Source organism: Schistocerca cancellata, chromosome 4 (genome assembly GCF_023864275.1).
Source record: "Schistocerca cancellata isolate TAMUIC-IGC-003103 chromosome 4, iqSchCanc2.1, whole genome shotgun sequence".
Lineage (NCBI taxonomy): Eukaryota > Metazoa > Arthropoda > Insecta > Orthoptera > Acrididae > Schistocerca > Schistocerca cancellata.
In genome coordinates this window covers 176,729,353-176,749,115 of record NC_064629.1, presented here as the reverse complement: position 1 = coordinate 176,749,115, position 19,763 = coordinate 176,729,353, and the positions used below count along the sequence as shown (strand labels likewise).

Genomic DNA, 19,763 nt, shown 5'->3' with positions numbered 1-19,763 from the left:
CGTAATGTTTTTACATTCCATGATGGATTTTCCCTTGACTGAGTTTGCCTGATGGCTTTTCTTCCGTCCTTCACCCAGAACTGTTTCCTTTGTTACTATTTTCTAATGCATTACTATACTCAATGTCCGTCCTTCTTCAATCCCAAATTCCTGGATCCTATAACACACACTTAAACTCTAGCCCCCCAGAAACGACAACAACATGCACAATGCCACCTTAAAAAACTCTCTATCCTGCTCAGTTTCTACTTCCACCTTGGACTACCACTGTCCACCACCTCTACAACTTACATACCTTCTTCACATCCCCTCATAGCTGACAAACTCTGTCTCGCAGACCTACTACATTCACCTCACCCTCCAAAACTCCCCTCACCACCACACAGATACATACCTAAACAGACCTGAAACACAGCCATGGACCTTTCCTCCAAAAGCCTTAGGCCTTCAGAAGTATCAGTCCTTTCCAAAAGCCTCACCTTTTGCCCCACTTCCAAATTCAATCATGCAAGACTTGTCAAAGACCTTCTCTCCTTCTCCCGGCCCCTACAGCGGGGACACTTTATTGCCACTAACCCTATCAGTCAAACTCAACCAAAGACTAATGTTGAAACCTGCCTGACTCAGTTCACTTCTCCACCCAACCGTGATCCCCCCCCCCCCCACTGCCCTTGGATTACCCCATGTTAACTTTACAGAATTTCTTAACCTCCAACCTTGCCTTACCATTATTATTTCCCAGATCCCTGAATGTGCAAACTAACCTTACATCCTCAGAAAGAACCATAATCCACCACCTCAAAACTGGTCCCGGCCTTATGACCCTACCTGCTGGCAAAGGATCCACCACTAATCATCTTGTGGTGCAGTTCTTCTTGTTGTCTCCGTGCTTGCTAAGAAAATGGGATGAGAAGTTCCGCCACCACTGTTGTTTTGAACTGCAAGGATAACCTGGCAGAAATACTACACCAGCTGCCAGATTCATCCACCTAAGAAACCAGCCACACTGACCCTCTTCCAGAAATCCAGCTGGATCTCCAGTCTCTCCTCAAATCCTTGGGCCCATCCCAGAACCTCTCTGCAGAATCCATCTCTCTCCTCAACCCTACCACTCCCCCCTCTCCCACCTTTTATACAGTTTCTAAACTCCATGAACCCAACCCCTCAGGTCGCCCCATTGTGGCCAGTTACTGTGCCCCCACTGAGAGAATCTCTGCTCTCATAGACCAACACCTTCAGCCTGTTACCCGAAACCAACTGTCCTATATAAAAGATATCAAGCATTGCCTCCACCGACTCTCCACAATTCCTGTTCCTTCACCACAGTGCCCTGTTAATCACTATTGATGCCACCTCCCTTTATGTTAACATCCTTAATGCACATGGCCTTACCACTATTGAATGCTACCTTTCCCAACAGTAGATGGATTCCAAACACCAACCTCCTTCCTAGTCGCCATAACCATTTATATCCTCAGCCACAATTACTTCTTCTTTGAAGGCATCACCAACAAACAAATCTGTAGTATGGCTATAGGGACCCACATGGCATCATCCTGTGCCAACATCTTCATGGGTCTTCTAGAGGAATCCTTTGTAAACACCCAGAATTCAAACCCCTCACCTGGTTCAGATTCACTGATGACATCTTTGCAATCTGGATTGAGGGTGAGGACACACTATCCACATTCCTCCAGAACCTCAAGACTTTCTCCCCCATTCACTTCACTTGGTATTACTTAACCCAACAAGCCAACTTCCTCGATGTGACCTCCACATTAAAGATGGCTACATCAGTCCCTCTGTCCATATCAAACCTACCAACCACCAACAATACCTCCACTGCGAAGGCTGCCACCAATTCCATTTCAAGAAGTCCCTTCTATACATACAGGCCACCCATGGTCGTCGCATCTGCAGTGATGAACCTGGGGTCTCACTGAGGCATTTACAGACCATAATTACCCTCCAAACCTTGTACAAAAGTAAATCTCCTGTGCCTTATCTTTCCAGTCATCCACCATGTCTCAAAGTCCCACCATAATTACCCTCCAAACCTTGTACAAAAGTAAATCTCCTGTGCCTTATCTTTCCAGTCATCCACCATGTCTCAAAGTCCCACTGTCTGGTCACAGAGGACTATTCCCCTCGTGTCTCAGTACCACCCAGGACTAGAGCTATTGTATTACATTCTCTGCCAGAGTTTTGACTACCTCTCGTCATGCCCAGAAATGAGAAATGTCCTACCCACTACCCTTCCCACTGCTCCCACAATGGCATTCCGCTGCCCACCAACCCGACACAATATCCTCATCCATCCCAACGCAACCCCTGCTCCCAACCCCAGGCCTCATAGCTCATATCCCTGAAACAGATGTAGATGCAAGACCTGTCCCATACATCCTCCCACCACCAGCTACTCCAGTCCACTCACAAACACCACCTATCCCTTCAAAGGCAGGGCTACCTCTGAAACCAGTCATGTGACCTACAAGCTAAGCTGCAATCACTGTGGTGCATTCTATGTGGGTATCACAACCAACAAGCTGTCTGTCCGCATGAATGGCCACTGACAAACTGTGGCCAAGGAGGAGTGGACCATCCCATTGCTGAGCATGCTGCCCAACATGATTTTCTTGATTCCAATGACTGCTTCACAACCTGTACCATCTCGATCCTTCCCACCAACACCAGCTTTTCTGAACTGAGCAGGTGGGAACTCTCCCTGTAATATCTCCTTCGTTCCCATAACCCTTCTGGCTCAACCTTCGCTAGTCATTGTCCTTATCTATCTAACACCTTCCCTGTTACCATTTCAGCACTACACAGCTACACAATCCTATGTTCCACCAACACACCCAGTCTTTGTATGTCTCTCTTTTCCTGCTCCTCCTCCCCCCCCCCCCCCCTCCTCCCCTGCCCCTCGTCTAACCTCCTGACTGGACCAAGCTGACCTACCCTCACTCCACCTCGTCCCTGCATGCTCCCAGTAGCAGATTTTACCATCTCCCACCCTTGCCCTGCTATCCCTCCCCCCTCTCCGCCCCAGCCTCCTCCTTAACCCCCCCCCCCCCCCCAATCATGTGCTGCTCGTCGTAGTCTGACTTTAGTTGCCAGAGGCTGTGATCCTGTGTGTGGAAGTAGCGTTTGTGTGTGGAGTGCTAGTTTTTCTTTGAGTTTTTCTGTATGAAACCTCTAATGGATGAATATTATTGTTTATTTGGCATAAAATTGTAATTATATTTTCTTTTTCCTTTAAGGGCAATCTGACAGAATACAGAGAAGATGGCGGTGGAGACACTAAACAAGTTGTTGTTGGAGTATGTGCTATGGCAAAGAAATCACAGTCAAAACCGATGAAAGAAATCCTGACAAGACTTGAAGAATTTGAATTTATTAAAATTGTGATAATACCTGAAGAAATTATTCTAAAAGTAAGTGTTAGTAGTATATCACTCTTAGTTAACAAGCAGTCAGTGCTTCGCATCTCAACATTAAATTATTATTAATGACAGTATAATGAAAAGTATGGACTGAACTCAACATCTCCGCTGTATGGTGAGTAGAAATCCATCCTTTCCCTAATACTGTCATTATTCCATCCTGCATTTTCTGTTGTGTAAAATTGTTATTATTATTATTATTATTATTATTATTATTACTACTATTATTACTGTCATTGCCATTGCCATTGCTGTTGCTGCTAGTGCGCTCTGTGCTGATGAGGTTTGCAATTGAAAGAGTGCTAAGTCATTAATTTTTGTGAGACAATAAATATATTTAGTACATTTTAGGAGGCTTGTATTGCAGTACTGACAATTTATGATACAGTTAGTCTATTCATGTTGTTGATGTTTTAAAGCTGATAAACTATTATGGTTTGTTGGGAACAATGAGTAGCTTTTGTTTGAAAAGATATGCATAATGAGACATTGTGAAAATTTTTACTTTCATATCCGGCAATATCAGTCATGTATACTATGACAGTAATAAGGACAATTTTTGTGAGAGATCTTTGTAACAAATGCTCACATAATCTGTAATAAGTTTTGAAAATTTTATGAGGAAAAACAGCTACTTATTGTGCAGACATGGTATGATGTTCGACAGGCACTTAAAACTGGAGACTTGAACACTGCCACCCCCCTGCGCTCTCTCCCTCCCTCCCTCCCTCCCTCCCTCCCTCCCTCCCTCCCTCCCTCTCTCCCTCCCTCTCTCTCTCTCTCTCTCTCTCTCTCTCTCTCTCTCTCTGTGTGTGTGTGTGTGTGTGTGTGTGTGTGTGTGTGTGTGTGTGTGTGTGTGTGTGTGTGTGTGTGTGGGGGGGGGGGGGGGGTGATGTATATGCACACACCTGTCACCTGTATGGCTACATTGTTATGACTGACGACATTGTGCCAGTATCACTGCTTGGCAGATGAGGGTTTGAGTTGGGTGGAGCAGGCAAGGGGAGAGATGAGTTGTGGAATGGGAGAGTGGCTTATGACAGGGAAGAGAGGCAGAAGGTGCACAAGATAACAGTGTGCCAGCAGTGAGCTTGTTTTCGCCTCAGATAGGGGAGAGTTTTGTACAGCTCCAGAAGGGGAGATAGAACAGAGGAAGGGGAGACTCCATGGAAAAGGGTGTGGGAGCAGAATGAGTGAAGTTATAGTCGCGGGGCAGGAGTAGATGTGGGTGTGGGCTGTGGGCAAGGTTGAAGTTGTGTTGCAAGGGCAACTCCCTTCTGTGTAATTGAGGGAAACTATTGTTGGGAATCCAAATAACACAAGTTGTGTAGCAGCAGTTGAAATTGAGAAATTTATGCTCGGCAGCTTTTTTTCCCGTTGGGTGGTCATCACTGCTCTTGGTCAAAATTTGGCAGTGGCCATTCATTTGGATGTAAAGATGACTGGTGGTCATGCCCACAAAATGCTTCCACTGGTAGTCTTCTCTCAGATGGGATAGGATAAGCCTGTAACACAGTGAGTGTATTAGTGTACTGGGTGAGTGTGTTGAATGGGTCTGACATGTGCCTCTTAACAGATGTAAGACGTGTGGCAGTGGTTTGGGAACAAGTGTGGCATAAAGCTGGACCAGATTATTGTATAGATCAAATGGTGTTCTGCCACCCAGCTAGTTTATACGATGTCATTTTCTGTCGTTATGCCCCACCTATACCCTGGGTTACATAATTGGTAGGGTAATGGATACTTCCATATGCAAACAGTGACTGAGATGTGGATGTATTACTATTAAAAATTTATGTTATTTGGTTCAAATGGAGTTTAGTCCTTGTGATATGCAAAGGGCTTCATAGTATTTGTAGAGTGCCAAGTTTTGTGCACAAATCAAAAAGGTGGCATAATTAAGATGAGATCAGACTCCCTATACTATATGTGGGCAACCTTTGGTGATGTGTGGGTCCAATTCACATACTTACTTAAGCTCGTGGGCCAGCTTGTCATGTGATGCAACAGCAGCACTCCTAGTGCAGAAGGTCAAAACTGTAGCACCATTGATAGTAATGTTTATGGAGTAACACACTGATATGACTGGTACTCTGTTCCCCAAGTGACATGCCAACAAATTGCACACCAAAACCTGCACACACACACACATATATATATATATATATATATATATATATATATATATATATATATATATATATATATATATATATAAAAAGAAAGATGATGAGACTTACCAAACAAAAGTGCTGGCAGGTCGATAGACACACAAACATACACACAAAATTCTAGCTTTCGCAACCAACGGTTGCCTCGTCAGGAAAGAGGGAAGGAGAGGGAAACACAAAAGGATATCCGTTGGTTGCGAAAGCTAGAATTTTGTGTGTATGTTTGTGTTTGTTTGTGTGTCTATCGACCTGCCAGCGCTTTTGTTTGGTAAGTCTCATCATCTTTCTTTTTACATATATTTTTCCCACGTGGAATGTTTCCCTCTGTTTTATATCTATATATATATATATATATATATTCACCACTTCTTCATATATTTCTTTACTTACAATGTTTTAGAATAGCTGTCTTATACACTTTCGTTGTAAAATTCTGCAACACCATTAGTAAAGGAAACAATGTTCATGGCACATACATAAATGTAAACATCTAAAGGTAGGATGTCAGTCAGGTAAAGTGAAACATCATCATGGAAAAATAAATGTCTACAAAAGAACTAACTGCAATTAATTCATTATAAATTGCCTTCAATTTCAACAGTTCACAGTGTCCTAATATATCCACAGTGGACAGGAATTGTTTACTAATGTAAATACAAGAAAAAATAGGAAAACAAAATACAGCAATGAGACAGTCAATCTCAGTCGGAAAACAATCAGGAATAACTTGGTAATTTTTGGCCAGAGGCAGATGTGTTTGAAAATTAGTGCATTGATATCCCCAAATGCTATTCTCAAGCATTTTTTAAAAATATTTGTCCAAAAATACTTTTGATGACTGATTGCATAGACGTGGATTGTTTATTTATTGCAAAGTGCATTGAGTCATTATTTCTTTGTTCATTTTAAAAAGTTTAAAAGTCTGAGTCGCTTAAATTTAGCATATATCGGCTGTATTGCACCAAAGTCAAAGTAGAATAGTGCAAACAACAGCATGGCAAATGTCTGAAAATGTGTCACGGTCAGAGTAGAACATGAGAACCTCACTCTCTTCTCCAACAGTTTCTTCCATTGGCCAAACTGGAACCAATCAAGTGCAAGATCCAGCTCATGGGTTGCCGGTTGCCCACCTGTGCCCTATACTGACATGGCTAATTTCTGTCAACAGTTAACCCATTACATTTGTAACTATTGATGATAGCACTACCAAATTTTTACCTACACATTTGAAACTGAATTACAATTTTTATGAAGGGGGCATCCAAAACGGGCAACCCACGTACACAGAAATGTCTTAGCAGTAGTTTCGGCTGAAATATCGACTATTGGAGTTGCTTCTGCCCATCTTGTGCACCTATCTATGGCCGTAAACAAATATCTGTAACCCTCTGACTGTGAGAGAGGTCCAACCAGGTCCACGTGAACGTGTGCGAATCTAGCAGAGGTACCTTGAAAATCTCCAATATCAGCACGCACATGTCCTCCTACTTTACTCTGTTGACAAGGAATGCAGGAACGTACCCAAAGGCGCGCGTCTCTTTTCATAGAAGGCCACACATAGCGGTCTGTCAGCAGCTTTATTGTAGCGTTGGCTCCTGGGTGCGATAGTGTGTGGACACTGTCGAATGCCGTCTTGCGCAATATTTCTGAAATGAATGGTCTTGGTCTGCCCTGATAAAAGTCGCACCACACCTTCCGCTTGGAGTTAGGCACCAGAATTTGCTCAAACTTCAGACCTGTAGATGGGTCGTTTAACAGCTGTCGTAGCTCTGCATCCTTGGTCTGTTCCACTGCAAGTTTATCATAGTGTATAATTTCTGAAATCCCGCAAATACATGAAAAATAGTCAGCCACTAAATTTTCTGTGCCTCTTAAATGGCGTATATCTGTCGTGAACTGACTTATGAACTCAATATAATGGAACTGTCTTGGTGAGCATTTATCACTGGTGTTTTTAAAAGCCAATGTTATGGGTTTGTGGTCTGTAAACACAGTCACTGGTCTAGCCTCTATTTGTGGGCGGAAGTATCGAATTGCTTCATAGATCGCGAACAATTCTCTGTCATACGCGCTCCACTTCTGTTCTGCAGTCTGTAACTTTTTAGAGAAAAACCGTAGTGGTTGCCATTGCCCTTCTACACGCTGGTGCAGCGCCGCCCCTATTGCTGTCTGGTTCGCGTCTACAACAATAGCTAGCTGTGCGTAGTGAACTGGGTGAGCGAGCAACACTGCTTTGCTGAGGCTTGCTTGAAGATCATTAAATGCTTTGTCCATTTCTTGTGTCCACTTAACTATTCGTTGACCTTTGGCATCATGTCCCTTGAGTGCATCAGTGAGTGGTGCTTGCACTGCAGCCGTTGCTGGTAGGTGACATCTATAAAAATTTATTAATCCCATGTATCGTCGTAGCTCTTGGTAGTTTGTCGGTTTCGGAAGGGCCTGTATCACCGCGGTCTTCTCTGGCAGAGGCAATATACCTTCTGATGACACAGTATGGCCGAGGAAAGTGACTTGGTTCTTGTGCATGACACATTTATTTTCGTTTAAAATGACTCCGTAGTCAGATAGACGCTTGTGAAGTTGACACAGATGCTGTTCATGTTGTTTGACTATCCGGAGAGAAACCAAAATGTCATCAAGATAAGCAAAGCAAAATGTTAATCCCTTTATCACCTCGTCGATAAATCGCTGCCAAGTCTGTGCTGCGTTCTTAAGGCCAAAAGGCATAAATAAAAACTCGAATAATCCAAATGGTGTAATCACTGCTGTCTTCTCAACATTTCTTGGAGCCACCGGTATCTGGTTGTATGCTTTCTTGCAATCGAGGACACTAAAAATTTTTGCGCCGGCCAAAGCACATGTGAAGTCTTGTATATTAGGTACTGGGTATCTATCTGGAATGGTTCTTGAGTTTAATGCTCGGTAATCCCCACACGGTATCCATGATCCATCTTTCTTACGTACTAAGTGTAGGGGTGAAGACCACGGACTGTCTGACCGGCGAATTATTCCCGCCTGTAACATTTCCTCGAATATCGCCTTTGTTTCTGTCTTTTTCTGGTGCGATTCTACGTGCTCGTTGTGAAACTGGTTGTCCTGGTGTGGTACGAATATAGTGAACCATACTATGTTTAACTTCTTTTGTCTGTCTGTCAGAACGTCTCCAAATCTTCTCTTCGTCATGTAGCTCTTCGGCTACAGAGTTGCCAATCGCCTGTAGCTTCTCACAAGTTGTATGCCCTTTAGTGCTTGATATTGCACTGTTGTCTGTCAGATTTAGCAAACGTTTTCCTTGTAAGTCGACCGCCAACTTGAAATGTGCCAGAAAATCAATGCCCAAAATAGGTTCTGATATACCAGCTATCACAAAAGACCAGGTAAACTGTTTGGAAAAACCCACATCAATCTTGCACACTTTACATCCGTACATGTTAATCACCGAGTTATTCACTGCCTTCAAACGTGGCTGTATGTCTTTTTCGTTGTGTGGCGCATGGCTGACAGGAAGCTAACTAATGTCTGACCCGGTATCCACCAAAAACCTTGTACCCGTAAGTACGTCTGATACATACAATCTTTTCAAAGCAGGAGGCATATGTATTGACAACTGTTGTCGCTGACATGAAAACACTGCACTGTTTCTGTACATACCTTGGTTGTCTGAGTAGGCGCATGGTGATGTACATCTTGTAGCATCTCTCCCAAAACGTTTATGGTACCAACACACCTTACGCTCGTCCTCTTGTTGACTTCGTGTTTCACGCCCAGCCCGGTCTCTCTTGCGCTTAAACATAACTTGTGGTCGTTGTAGCATGCGTAGTTGCGCTCGCAAATCCTCTATTGCAGTTTTTAAATCTCTAATTTCGTTTGAACTTTTTGTTGTTTGTCGCGTTGCGACCGCGGCACAGTTTACTGTTATATCGTCAGTTTGGTCTTGCTGGTAATGGTAGTTACCATACGTGGCATCTGTCGACGTCATTGCGACTGTTGCAGTATCCTCATGCGTCTCGTAGATTCTGTCTGCAGCGAGCAGCAGTTTGTCAACTGATCTTTCGTCGTATATAGCTAGTGTAGTCCATACTTGCATTGGTAGCTGTTGTCGCCATACGTGGAGTAACAGTCTATCAGAGACTCGATCTATCTGCCAGGCTGCGTAAATGACGCCAGTATTCTGACGGGGTCCTATCTCCCCGTTTCTCTTGGTACAGTACTTGTTTGACGCTGATGTCGACTGATTTCACACACTGAGAAATTAATTCTTCTTTCAATCTACAGTATGCTCCTTCAGTAGGCGGGTTCACTATAATGTCAGGTATCGAATCCGAGGTCTGATGGTCCAAATTACTTATCACCAAGGTGAACTTCTCGTGATCACTGAATATTCTTTGTTGTAGAAATATATTTTCCATTACCACGAACCATGTGTGTGGCTGAGAAGGCATGAATGGGGGCGCCCGTAATTGCAACTGTTGAGTTGGTGAAGCGTTGAAACCAGCGGGTACTTCCGTTGCTGTTACTTGCTGTGGTTGTGCTGCCATGGTTGTTGAACCAACATCATTCCTTTGGTACGGTATATGCTTTAAGTTCATATCTTTCGAAATATGCAACTGTAAAGTTTCTATCTCATTCTGAAGCCTATGAATTTCTTCCGTTATCGAACCGTATCGTTTGCCGTCGTCGGTCATTGCTTTTGCAGTTAATGTTCGACGTAGCTAATGAAAGATTTAAAGTTCCTTAATCGGAGGTCACCAATTATGTAGGCGACTTGCCTACAACAAATAATTGCATAGCCGTACGGTATAATGAGTTAACGAAGTAATATTTATTCGTGAAAACTCACAATGAGAAGAAACTAAAAACAACAGAGAAGTAACAAAAACTAGGAGATCCTATAGTCTTACGGCAAAGATAAAAAACAACACATGACCAAAAAAACTCTCGCGCATTTTTGATCTCACTTTGCACCAGACATGAAAAATATCACTGCCACAAGTCCATCTTCTCCTTGGTCTCTCTCTCTCTCTCTCTCTCTCTCTCTCTCTCTCTCTCTCTCTCTCTCTCTCTCTCTCTCTCCTCTCTCTCTTCCTCCTCCTCCTCCTCCTCTCCCTCCACTCTCTGTCCGTCTGCTCCTCTCCCCCCTCTCGCTGTCCATTTCCTTCTGCCCCATCTGCACCTGTTTCCCCCTCTTGTCTGCCCATCACCACCTCCACCATCTTTGTCTGTCCACCTTTTCCATCCTCCTCTTCGTGTGTCCATCTCCTGATCCCCTCTTCTTTCTTCACATTATTGCATCCATCCCAATAGGACGCTGGTAGTTCTCACTACCACAGTGTTCTTTCCAGGTCATAACAAATATGTTTAACCAATTTGGTTGAAATCATTCCATTGGTTTAAGATGAGCTTCCTACCCATTTCTCTCCATACATACACAAAAGTCAAATATATTTAATATATTTCACATGCATTTGTACACATATTTCACCTGTGTCTTTAGCAAATTTTACCCTGCAGTTTCTCATGCAGCTCAATTTTTATGTTGTCATACCTCATAAACTATGTGACATTGAACGATATATTTTTCTAGGTACATTCAGAGGCATATACGGATATTGTCTGTAAAATGTGTTGTGTATAGAGGCAGTAGCAAAGAAATAATTAATAAAAACGTCATGCATGATGCAGCAGCTTTTCAAGCATTTTTGTATTTGATATCATATCTCCTGCACTACGTGTTGTACAATGATGTTTGTCTGTAGTTACATTCAGTAGAATATATGGATACTGTCTGTGAAATGTGTTGTGAATACAGTGAGTAGTAAAAAAGTAATAAATTTAAATGTCATGCTTCATGCAGCAGTTTTATTGTGTGAACAGCAAAAACACAGTAAGCAATAAACTTTTCCCTTTCATCATTTTGTGGGAGGTTGTCAGTAAGGAAATGTTTAGTAAAGGTTTGAAATTATGTTTAAAGTTTGTTGCAAGTCACTAAGTGCTCTCATACCCAACTGCTGGCTGAATACAGTCTGGGTATTCATGCTTTGTGAGTTACACTAATTTTTCACCCAATGATCTCCAGACAGTAAGAGAGTGATGAGAATTCTCAATTCGCTTAAATGACAAGTACTGTATATTTGCTATGAAACAACATTTCAAAACCGGGCAGAAAGTATTTAAAGGTTTAGTTTACAACGAAAGAGCAAAAAATTACAATGACAGGATTCATTGTTCTATGTGTCAGAAAGCACTTTGAGCTAAATTTGCAGGCTTGGAGCACGTGAAGAAATTGTTGGTATGAATAGTAAAATTTCTGAAGTCATGCACATTATTCCATTGTCAGTTGCAACAGTTTTCAATGGAAATGAATGAAGTGTATGGAGACTTTGTATGTTACTGCAAAGTATGTTGATTAAGTGAAGGGGCATGAATGGAATGATTTTTTTTAAATTTAAAACTTCCTATTGTTTAATTTATGAAGGAAAAAGGAATGCGGGAACAAAAATTAGAACATTCCAAATGGAGAGCAGACCTCACATTTTAAGTGGACTGCACACTGCCCATAGTAAGACATTGTTAGGTAACTTCTTTCTGATTTGATGGAGATGCTTTTAAAAAGATCACTTTATAAAATGGACACATTCTGACAGAAACAGTCCAGTTCTCTAAGCTCACTAGTGTTAAAGAAAACATGAGATTTGAAGAATTCATTGTGGCCTTGAAAGAATTACGAGGATAGTTTTATAAAGATTTTAAGGACACTTTCAATCTCGCATCTGTTTCTGAGCTTATTTCAAGTCCATTTGCCATTTCAGTTGAAAGTGCCCCTGTGCGTGTGTGCGTGTGTGACCTACAAGATTATGCTAGTTTTAATGACAAATCTTTTTACATTAAAACTGTACAGGGTGTCTACATAGCTTTCTTCAGGTAGAGTTTCCAAACCTCGCTAATGAGATTGCAAAAATGCTGCAGTACTTTGATTGACACATTTGCGTGAAAGACCTTTATTCGAGTGTGGAACTAAATAAGTCACAATTACATGGCAACTTGAGTGCGAAACTCTGTGAAATTGTCTGTGTATGTTTTTATGCCAACAGTTTGTAGCAGATAAAAATTATATTATTTTTGGTGCATCAAAAATAATTAAATAATATTGACAATTTGTTTTGTTTGTGACCTGTGTTGTTGAGAAATGTGAAATATAAAGCCACGTAATATGCAGTGCGACTTCACTGCCATTTAAATGAGATGCAGTCACAGTTTTCCCCTCGTCTCTCTTGCACTCAGGCAGCATGGCATGGCATGGCAGTGGTAATTGTGCTGAGGCACGGCCTGAAAGCTGAAATCGTGGTCACCCATGGTGTAAATCATGTTGCCCTGTTATAAAAATTCAAGTTTTGTGGAATTGGTGGCTTTATGCACAGCTGGTTTGAATTGTACGTGACAGAGAGAATGCAAAAGGTTGTGCTGAATAATTGACAGAGTTTTGGAAAGTCAGAAAATTTTAGTGACTGTGGGGATCGCAAAGTGAGCCCCAAAGGACTCAATTTTGGGTGCTCTCCTATACCTTGTATATGTGAAAGACCTTCCACTTGACATTCAGCAAGCAAAATTGGTACTTTTTGCAGATGATACTAGTGTTACAGTAACTTCCATTACAGGGACATAAACAAAAGAGTTGGTAAATGATATTTTCCAAAGAATTATAAAGTTGTTCTCTGAAAATGGACTCTCCCTAAATTTAGAAAAAACACAGTGCATTCAATTCTGTACAACAAATAGTCATATCAACAATTGATGTAGCACATGAACAGGAGTTGTAAACATGATAGAATGCTCAAAATTTTATGTTGTACACATTAATGAAAACTTTAACAGGAGGAAGCATATTACTGAGCTTCTCGACAATTACATCTAGTTGCTTCGCCCTTTATATAATTGCTACTTTTGGAAACAAACGAATCAACATTGTGTCATATTTTGCATATTTTCAACCACTAATGTCTTACGGAATAATTTTCTGGGGTAACTCGTCACAGAGAGAGAAAGTATTCCTTGCACAAAAGCAATCGGTTACAATAATATGTACTGTTCATCCACGGACGTCATGTAGGTTCTTCTTTAAGGAGCTAGGCATTTTAAATGCGCCATAACAATACATGCAAGAAGAAAGGCATTTTAAATACGTCCTAACAATACATGTATTTGCAAATGAACAATACATATATTTGTTAATGTAATTAATCATAAATAATCCATCACAATTTGGGACAATGAGTGGTATCCATAAGTACAAATGCAGGGGGAAAAATGATGTTGTGCCTCAGAAGGTAGTAAAATATGCAGCAACAAAATTTTTTGATCATTGGTTAATAACATAAAATATCGGACAAATAGCGAAGCATGTTTTAAATGTGATTTAAAAATCATTTCTCCTGGACATCTCCTTCTGTTCTGTTGATGTGAATTTCTATTTAAAAACTAGTAGCAAAAAAAGACTAAAAATAATAATACACTCCTGGAAATTGAAATAAGAACACCGTGAAACCATTGTCCCAGGAAGGGGAAACTTTATTGACACATTCCTGGGGTCAGATACATCACATGATCACACTGACAGAACCACAGGCACATAGACACAGGCAACAGAGCATGCACAATGTCGGCACTAGTACAGTGTATATCCACCTTTCGCAGCAATGCAGGCTGCTATTCTCCCATGGAGACGTTCGTAGAGATGCTGGATGTAGTCCTGTGGAACGGCTTGCCATGCCATTTCCACCTGGCGCCTCAGTTGGACCAGCGTTCGTGCTGGACGTGCAGACCGCGTGAGACGACGCTTCATCCAGTCCCAAACATGCTCAATGGGGGACAGATCCGGAGATCTTGCTGGCCAGGGTAGTTGACTTACACCTTCTAGAGCACGTTGGGTGGCACGGGATACATGCGGACGTGCATTGTCCTGTTGGAACAGCAAGTTCCCTTGCCGGTCTAGGAATGGTAGAACGATGGGTTCGATGACGGTTTGGATGTACCGTGCACTATTCAGTGTCCCCTCGACGATCACCAGTGATGTACGGCCAGTGTAGGAGATCGCTCCCCACACCATGATGCCGGGTGTTGGCCCTGTGTGCCTCGGTCGTATGCAGTTCTGATTGTGGCGCTCACCTGCACGGTGCCAAACTCGCATACGACCATCATTGGCACCAAGGCAGAAGCGACTCTCATCGCTGAAGACGACACGTCTCCATTCGTCCCTCCATTCACGCCTGTCGCGACACCACTGGAGGCGGGCTGCACGATGTTGGGGCGTGAGTGGAAGACGGCCTAACGGTGTGCGGGACCGTAGCCCAGCTTCATGGAGACGGTTGCGAATGGTCCTCGCCGATACCCCAGGAGCAACAGTGTCCCTAATTTGCTGGGAAGTGGTGGTGCGGTCCCCTACGGCACTGCGTAGGATCCTACGGTCTTGGCGTGCATCCGTGCGTCGCTGCGGTCCGGTCCCAGGTCGACGGGCACGTGCACCTTCCGCCGACCACTGGCGACAACATCGATGTACTGTGGAGACCTCACGCCCCATGTGTTGAGCAATTCGGCGGTACGTCCACCCGGCCTCCCGCATGCCCACTATACGCCCTCGCTCAAAGTCCGTCAACTGCACATACGGTTCACGTCCACGCTGTCGCGGCATGCTACCAGTGTTAAAGACGGTGATGGAGTTCCGTATGCCACGGCAAACTGGCTGACACTGACGGCGGCGGTGCACAAATGCTGCGCAGCTAGCGCCATTCGATGGCCAACACCGCGGTTCCTGGTGTGTCCGCTGTGCCGTGCGTGTGATCATTGCTTGTACAGCCCTCTCGCAGTGTCCGGAGCAAGTATGGTGGGTCTGACACACCGGTGTCAATGTGTTCTTTTTTCCATTTCCAGGAGTGTATGTTCAATAATGTTAACACTATTCTCATATACATATCCTGTAAACTGACTCATTCTGCATCATTTCAATAAAAGAATCATTCAAATGATCCATGGAACATGTAACTAACTAACTCTCCAGTACATCCAGGGTCCTCATGCGAGACAGCTGTCTGGCTTTTTCGGTCCTAGTGATGAGGTGTTTCATATAGTGATCATGCGCATTGTCTAATTGAAATGGGAATAGCATATCCATTGCTGTTGCAGAATTGCAACAGTGGAGTAGAAAGAATGGTGTGAAGCCTGTAACGTCTTCATTTGCTATGTTGCATGTGAATGACAAGATGGGCAGTATTGTATTCCAGTCTCTCTTCGGCATCAGCCAACATCAAGAGCATACCTGCCGGTGTCTTATTCAAGTGTTCTGTAAGGCCATTCATCTGTTGGTGGTAGGCAGTTGTCAGCCTGTGGGTGATGTCATAGTGTGAAATTACCTCTGATACTAGTCTCTACTGGAAAACTTTTCTACAATAAGAAGTCATCACACAGGGTGCTCTGTGCATCAGAATGGTGTTTTCCACAATAAGCTTTGTAATTTCTGGAGCTTCAGAAGTCAGACAGGTTTAGTGACAGCATAGCAAGTGAGGTAGTCAATGCAGACTGTTATCCCCCAATTCCCATTTGTCAAATTTGGAAAGCTGCCCAAGAGATGAATTCCATTTTGGTGGAATGGCACCACTGCAGGGGGAGGAATTGGTCCCAGGATGCCCCAGAGGTAATTGTGGCATGTGCTTCTGTTTTTACCACTGCTTACAATGGCACAGTTCCACTCCATCTTCCCTCATGTGGGCCAACTTCAGCTCTCTGGGACCCAGGTCCATTCCCCAATTTCCAGCCTGAAAGTAGCAGATGATGAAACTTCCTGGCAGATTAAAACTGTGTGCCCGACCGAGACTCGAACTCGGGACCTTTGCCTTTCGCGGGCAAGTGCTCTACCATCTGAGCTACCGAAGCACGACTCACGCGCGGTACTCACAGCTTTACTTCTGCCAGTATCTCGCCTCCTACCTTCCAAACTTTACAGAAGCTCTTCTGCGAACCTTGCAGAACTAGCACTCCTGAAAGAAAGGATACTGCGGAGACATGGCTTAGCCACAGCCTGGGGGATGTTTCCAGAATGAGATTTTCACTCTGCAGCGGAGTGCGCGCTGATATGAAACTTCCTGGCAGATTAAAACTGTGTACCCGACCGAGACTCGAACTCGGGACCTTTGCCTTTCGCGGTGGAAGTGCTCTACCATCTGAGCTACCGAAGCACGAAGGCAAAGGTCCCGAGTTCGAGTCTCGGTCGGGCACACTGTTTTAAGCTGCCAGGAAGTTTCATATCAGCGCACACTCCGCTGCAGAGTGAAAATCTCATTCTGGAGTAGCAGATGATGTCATAGTGGACTCTATTGCTATCTCCAACTCCTTGGGCCACTGTTTTGCGGAGATTTTGAGCTGCTTCCACTGTCACCCTGCCTTCCTCCATCGGAAATGAGTGGAAGAGGCACAGGTTATACCCTTCTCTTCTCAGAATCGTGAGTGCTACAATGCCACCTTTACTATGAGGGAGCTAGATCATTCACTCACTTCATCCTGATCCTCCATCACAGGACCGGATGATGTTCACATTCAGATGTCACAGAACCTTTCTCCTGCAGGCAAGCACTGTCTCCTTCATAAGGACAATTGCATCTGGGCAGAAGGCATATTTCCCAGATGCTGGCATGAAGCCAATGTCATACCCATATCTAAGCCTGGTAAGGACAAACACATTCCTTCTAGTTACCATCCCATTTCTCTCACCAGCTGTGTTTGGAAGGTTATGGTACGTATGATTCATGCACGACGGGTATGGTGGCTCAAGTCCCGCAATTTATTAACCACTGCACAGTGTGGATTTCGAGTACACCGTTTTGTAGTTGACCATCTCATAACTTTGTCCACCCATGTTGTGAATGGTTTTCTGCAGAAATCCCAGACAGTGGCCATGTTTCTCAATTTGGAGAAAGTGTACAACACCTGGTGCAGGACTGGTATCCTCTGTACTCTCTACACTTGGGGCTTCCGTGCCCACATTTTTAAAAGCCTGAGTTTTCAAGGTCCGTGTGGGTTCTGCCTTGTTGGACGCCTTCATCCAAGAAAACGATTGCCTCAGGGTTCTGTCCTGAGTGTCATCCTCTTTGCTGTTGCAGTAAGTCCTACGATGGCCTGTCTCATCTCTGGCTCTCTCTTTTCGTTGATGGTTTTGTAGTCTATTGCAGTTCTCCGTGGACTTGTCTCCTTGAGCGGCATCTTCAGCAATGTCTTGACTGTGTATATGCATTGGAGCATTGACAATGGCTTCTATTTTTCCACTAACAAAACCGTATTTATGAATTTCTGGTGGCACAATTGGTTTCTTTCATCATCTTTACATCTTGGGCCTGTTGCTCTTCCATTTTTTGAAACTACAAAATTCCTGTGGCTCATGCCTGATAAGAATATTTCTTGGTCCTCCCACGTTTCTTACCTGGCCACCCACTGTACGAGGTTCCTCATTGACCTATGTGTTCTCAGTAATACTTTCTGGGGAATAGAGCAGACCACCCTCCTCGATTTGTACTGGTCCCTTGTCTGTATGAAACTATACTATGGGTGTTTTGTGTATGCATCTACACATCCGTTTCTCTTATGCCATCTCAATACTATCCACCATCGTGGCATCCGTTTGGCCACTGGCACCTTTTACTCTAGCCCAGTTGAGAGTCTGTATGCAGTGTTTGCCGAACTATCGCTATTAAACCGCTGTGGCTTTCTCCTCAGTAGATATGCGTGCCGTTTGTCTGCCATACCTGGCCACCGATCCTATGCCTCCTTCTTCGATGACTCCTTTGCTCCACAATATGGGGCACGTCCCCCTTCTCTATTACCTCATGGAGTTCACTTTCGGCTCTTGCTCTAGCAGCCTAACTTCACGTTACCTGCCATTTTCCTGATAGGCCTGAACCCTTCACCTCATTTGCTTTATGTGGCAGCCTGCGTATACCTTGGCCTTCGTTCCCTCCCTCAGGACACTACTCTAACCTTACTCTATCACCGTAAGTTTCACGAACTTCGCATGGAACTTCGAGATAGTACCTTTGTGTACACTGATGGCTCTCGGCCTGTCTGTCATTTTGGGTGTGCCTCCATCATTGATACTGAAGTTTTTCAGTATCGGCTTATGGGACACTGCTCAGTATTTACAACAGAGCTCTTTGCCCTGTAGCAGGCCATGCTGTACATCTGGCAAAACAGGCTTTTCAATTGCGTCATCTGCCCCGACTCTCTCAATGCCCTTCAAAGCCTCTGTGTGCTGTACACCATCCATCCCTTAATGCAACGGGTCCAGGAAAGCTGTTGCTTGCTTCATCTTGATGGAGCCACTGTGATGTTTATGTGGGTTCCTGGTCACATAAGTCTGACAGGAAACAAGGGTGCTGATGCAGCTGCCAAGGCTGTTGTCGTCGTACCTCAGCCCGCTAGTTCTTCCATTCCCTCTGATGATCTCTGTGTTTCTGTCTGTCAGCAGGTGGTGTCACTTTGGCATCACCACTGGTCTTCCCTTCATGGGAACAAGCTGCGGGGAATTAAGCCTCTCCCAGCAGCTTTTACGACCACCTCTTGGCCCTCTTGCCGTGAAGAGATCATTTTAGCTAGGTTGCGTATCGGGCACTGTCTTTTTAGCTATCACCATTTGTTAAGTGATGTTCCCCCACCACTTTGTGCTCATTGCACTCAACCTTTCATGGTTCACCTTTTCCTGATGGAATGCCCTTTTTTAACCTCTTATGTTCTCATTTGTGTTTGCCATCTGAGTTATCGGCCGTTTTAACAAATGGTGCATGGGCTGTCAATCACTTTTTTCTTTTTATCCATCATAGCAATATGGCGAAGGACATATAATCTTTAGTTCAGGACCTCAGTTTCTGTATGGTATATTTTATAGACCTTTCTTCATGTCCTTGTTTCTAGCTGACTTTTCTTCCTTCGATTGGGATTGACATGTAGTCATTTTTAACTCCTCTTTTGTCTTTGTTTTCTACAGTTCTGACATGGGTGCACATGAACCTGCACACTAAAACAAAACAAACACAGAAAAATGTCTAATGAACAAATAATATTACAAAACCCCTCAGACCATGACATACAGTTCCTGTTGTTAAATGTTGATACT

At 43.6% G+C, this 19,763-nt stretch overlaps 1 protein-coding gene across 6 annotated transcripts in view; it reads left to right on the top strand.

Moving 5' to 3' along the window:
• LOC126185177 (inositol hexakisphosphate and diphosphoinositol-pentakisphosphate kinase) overlaps positions 1 to 19,763 on the top strand; it is a 578,601-nt gene that overhangs the window by 244,963 nt on the left and 313,875 nt on the right. For all 6 annotated transcript variants that reach the window (XM_049928024.1, XM_049928027.1, XM_049928022.1 and 3 more), the window contains exon 3: positions 3,261 to 3,434. In XM_049928024.1, the coding sequence (XP_049783981.1) occupies positions 3,261 to 3,434 (174 nt within the window). The remainder of the gene's footprint in view (positions 1 to 3,260; positions 3,435 to 19,763) is intronic.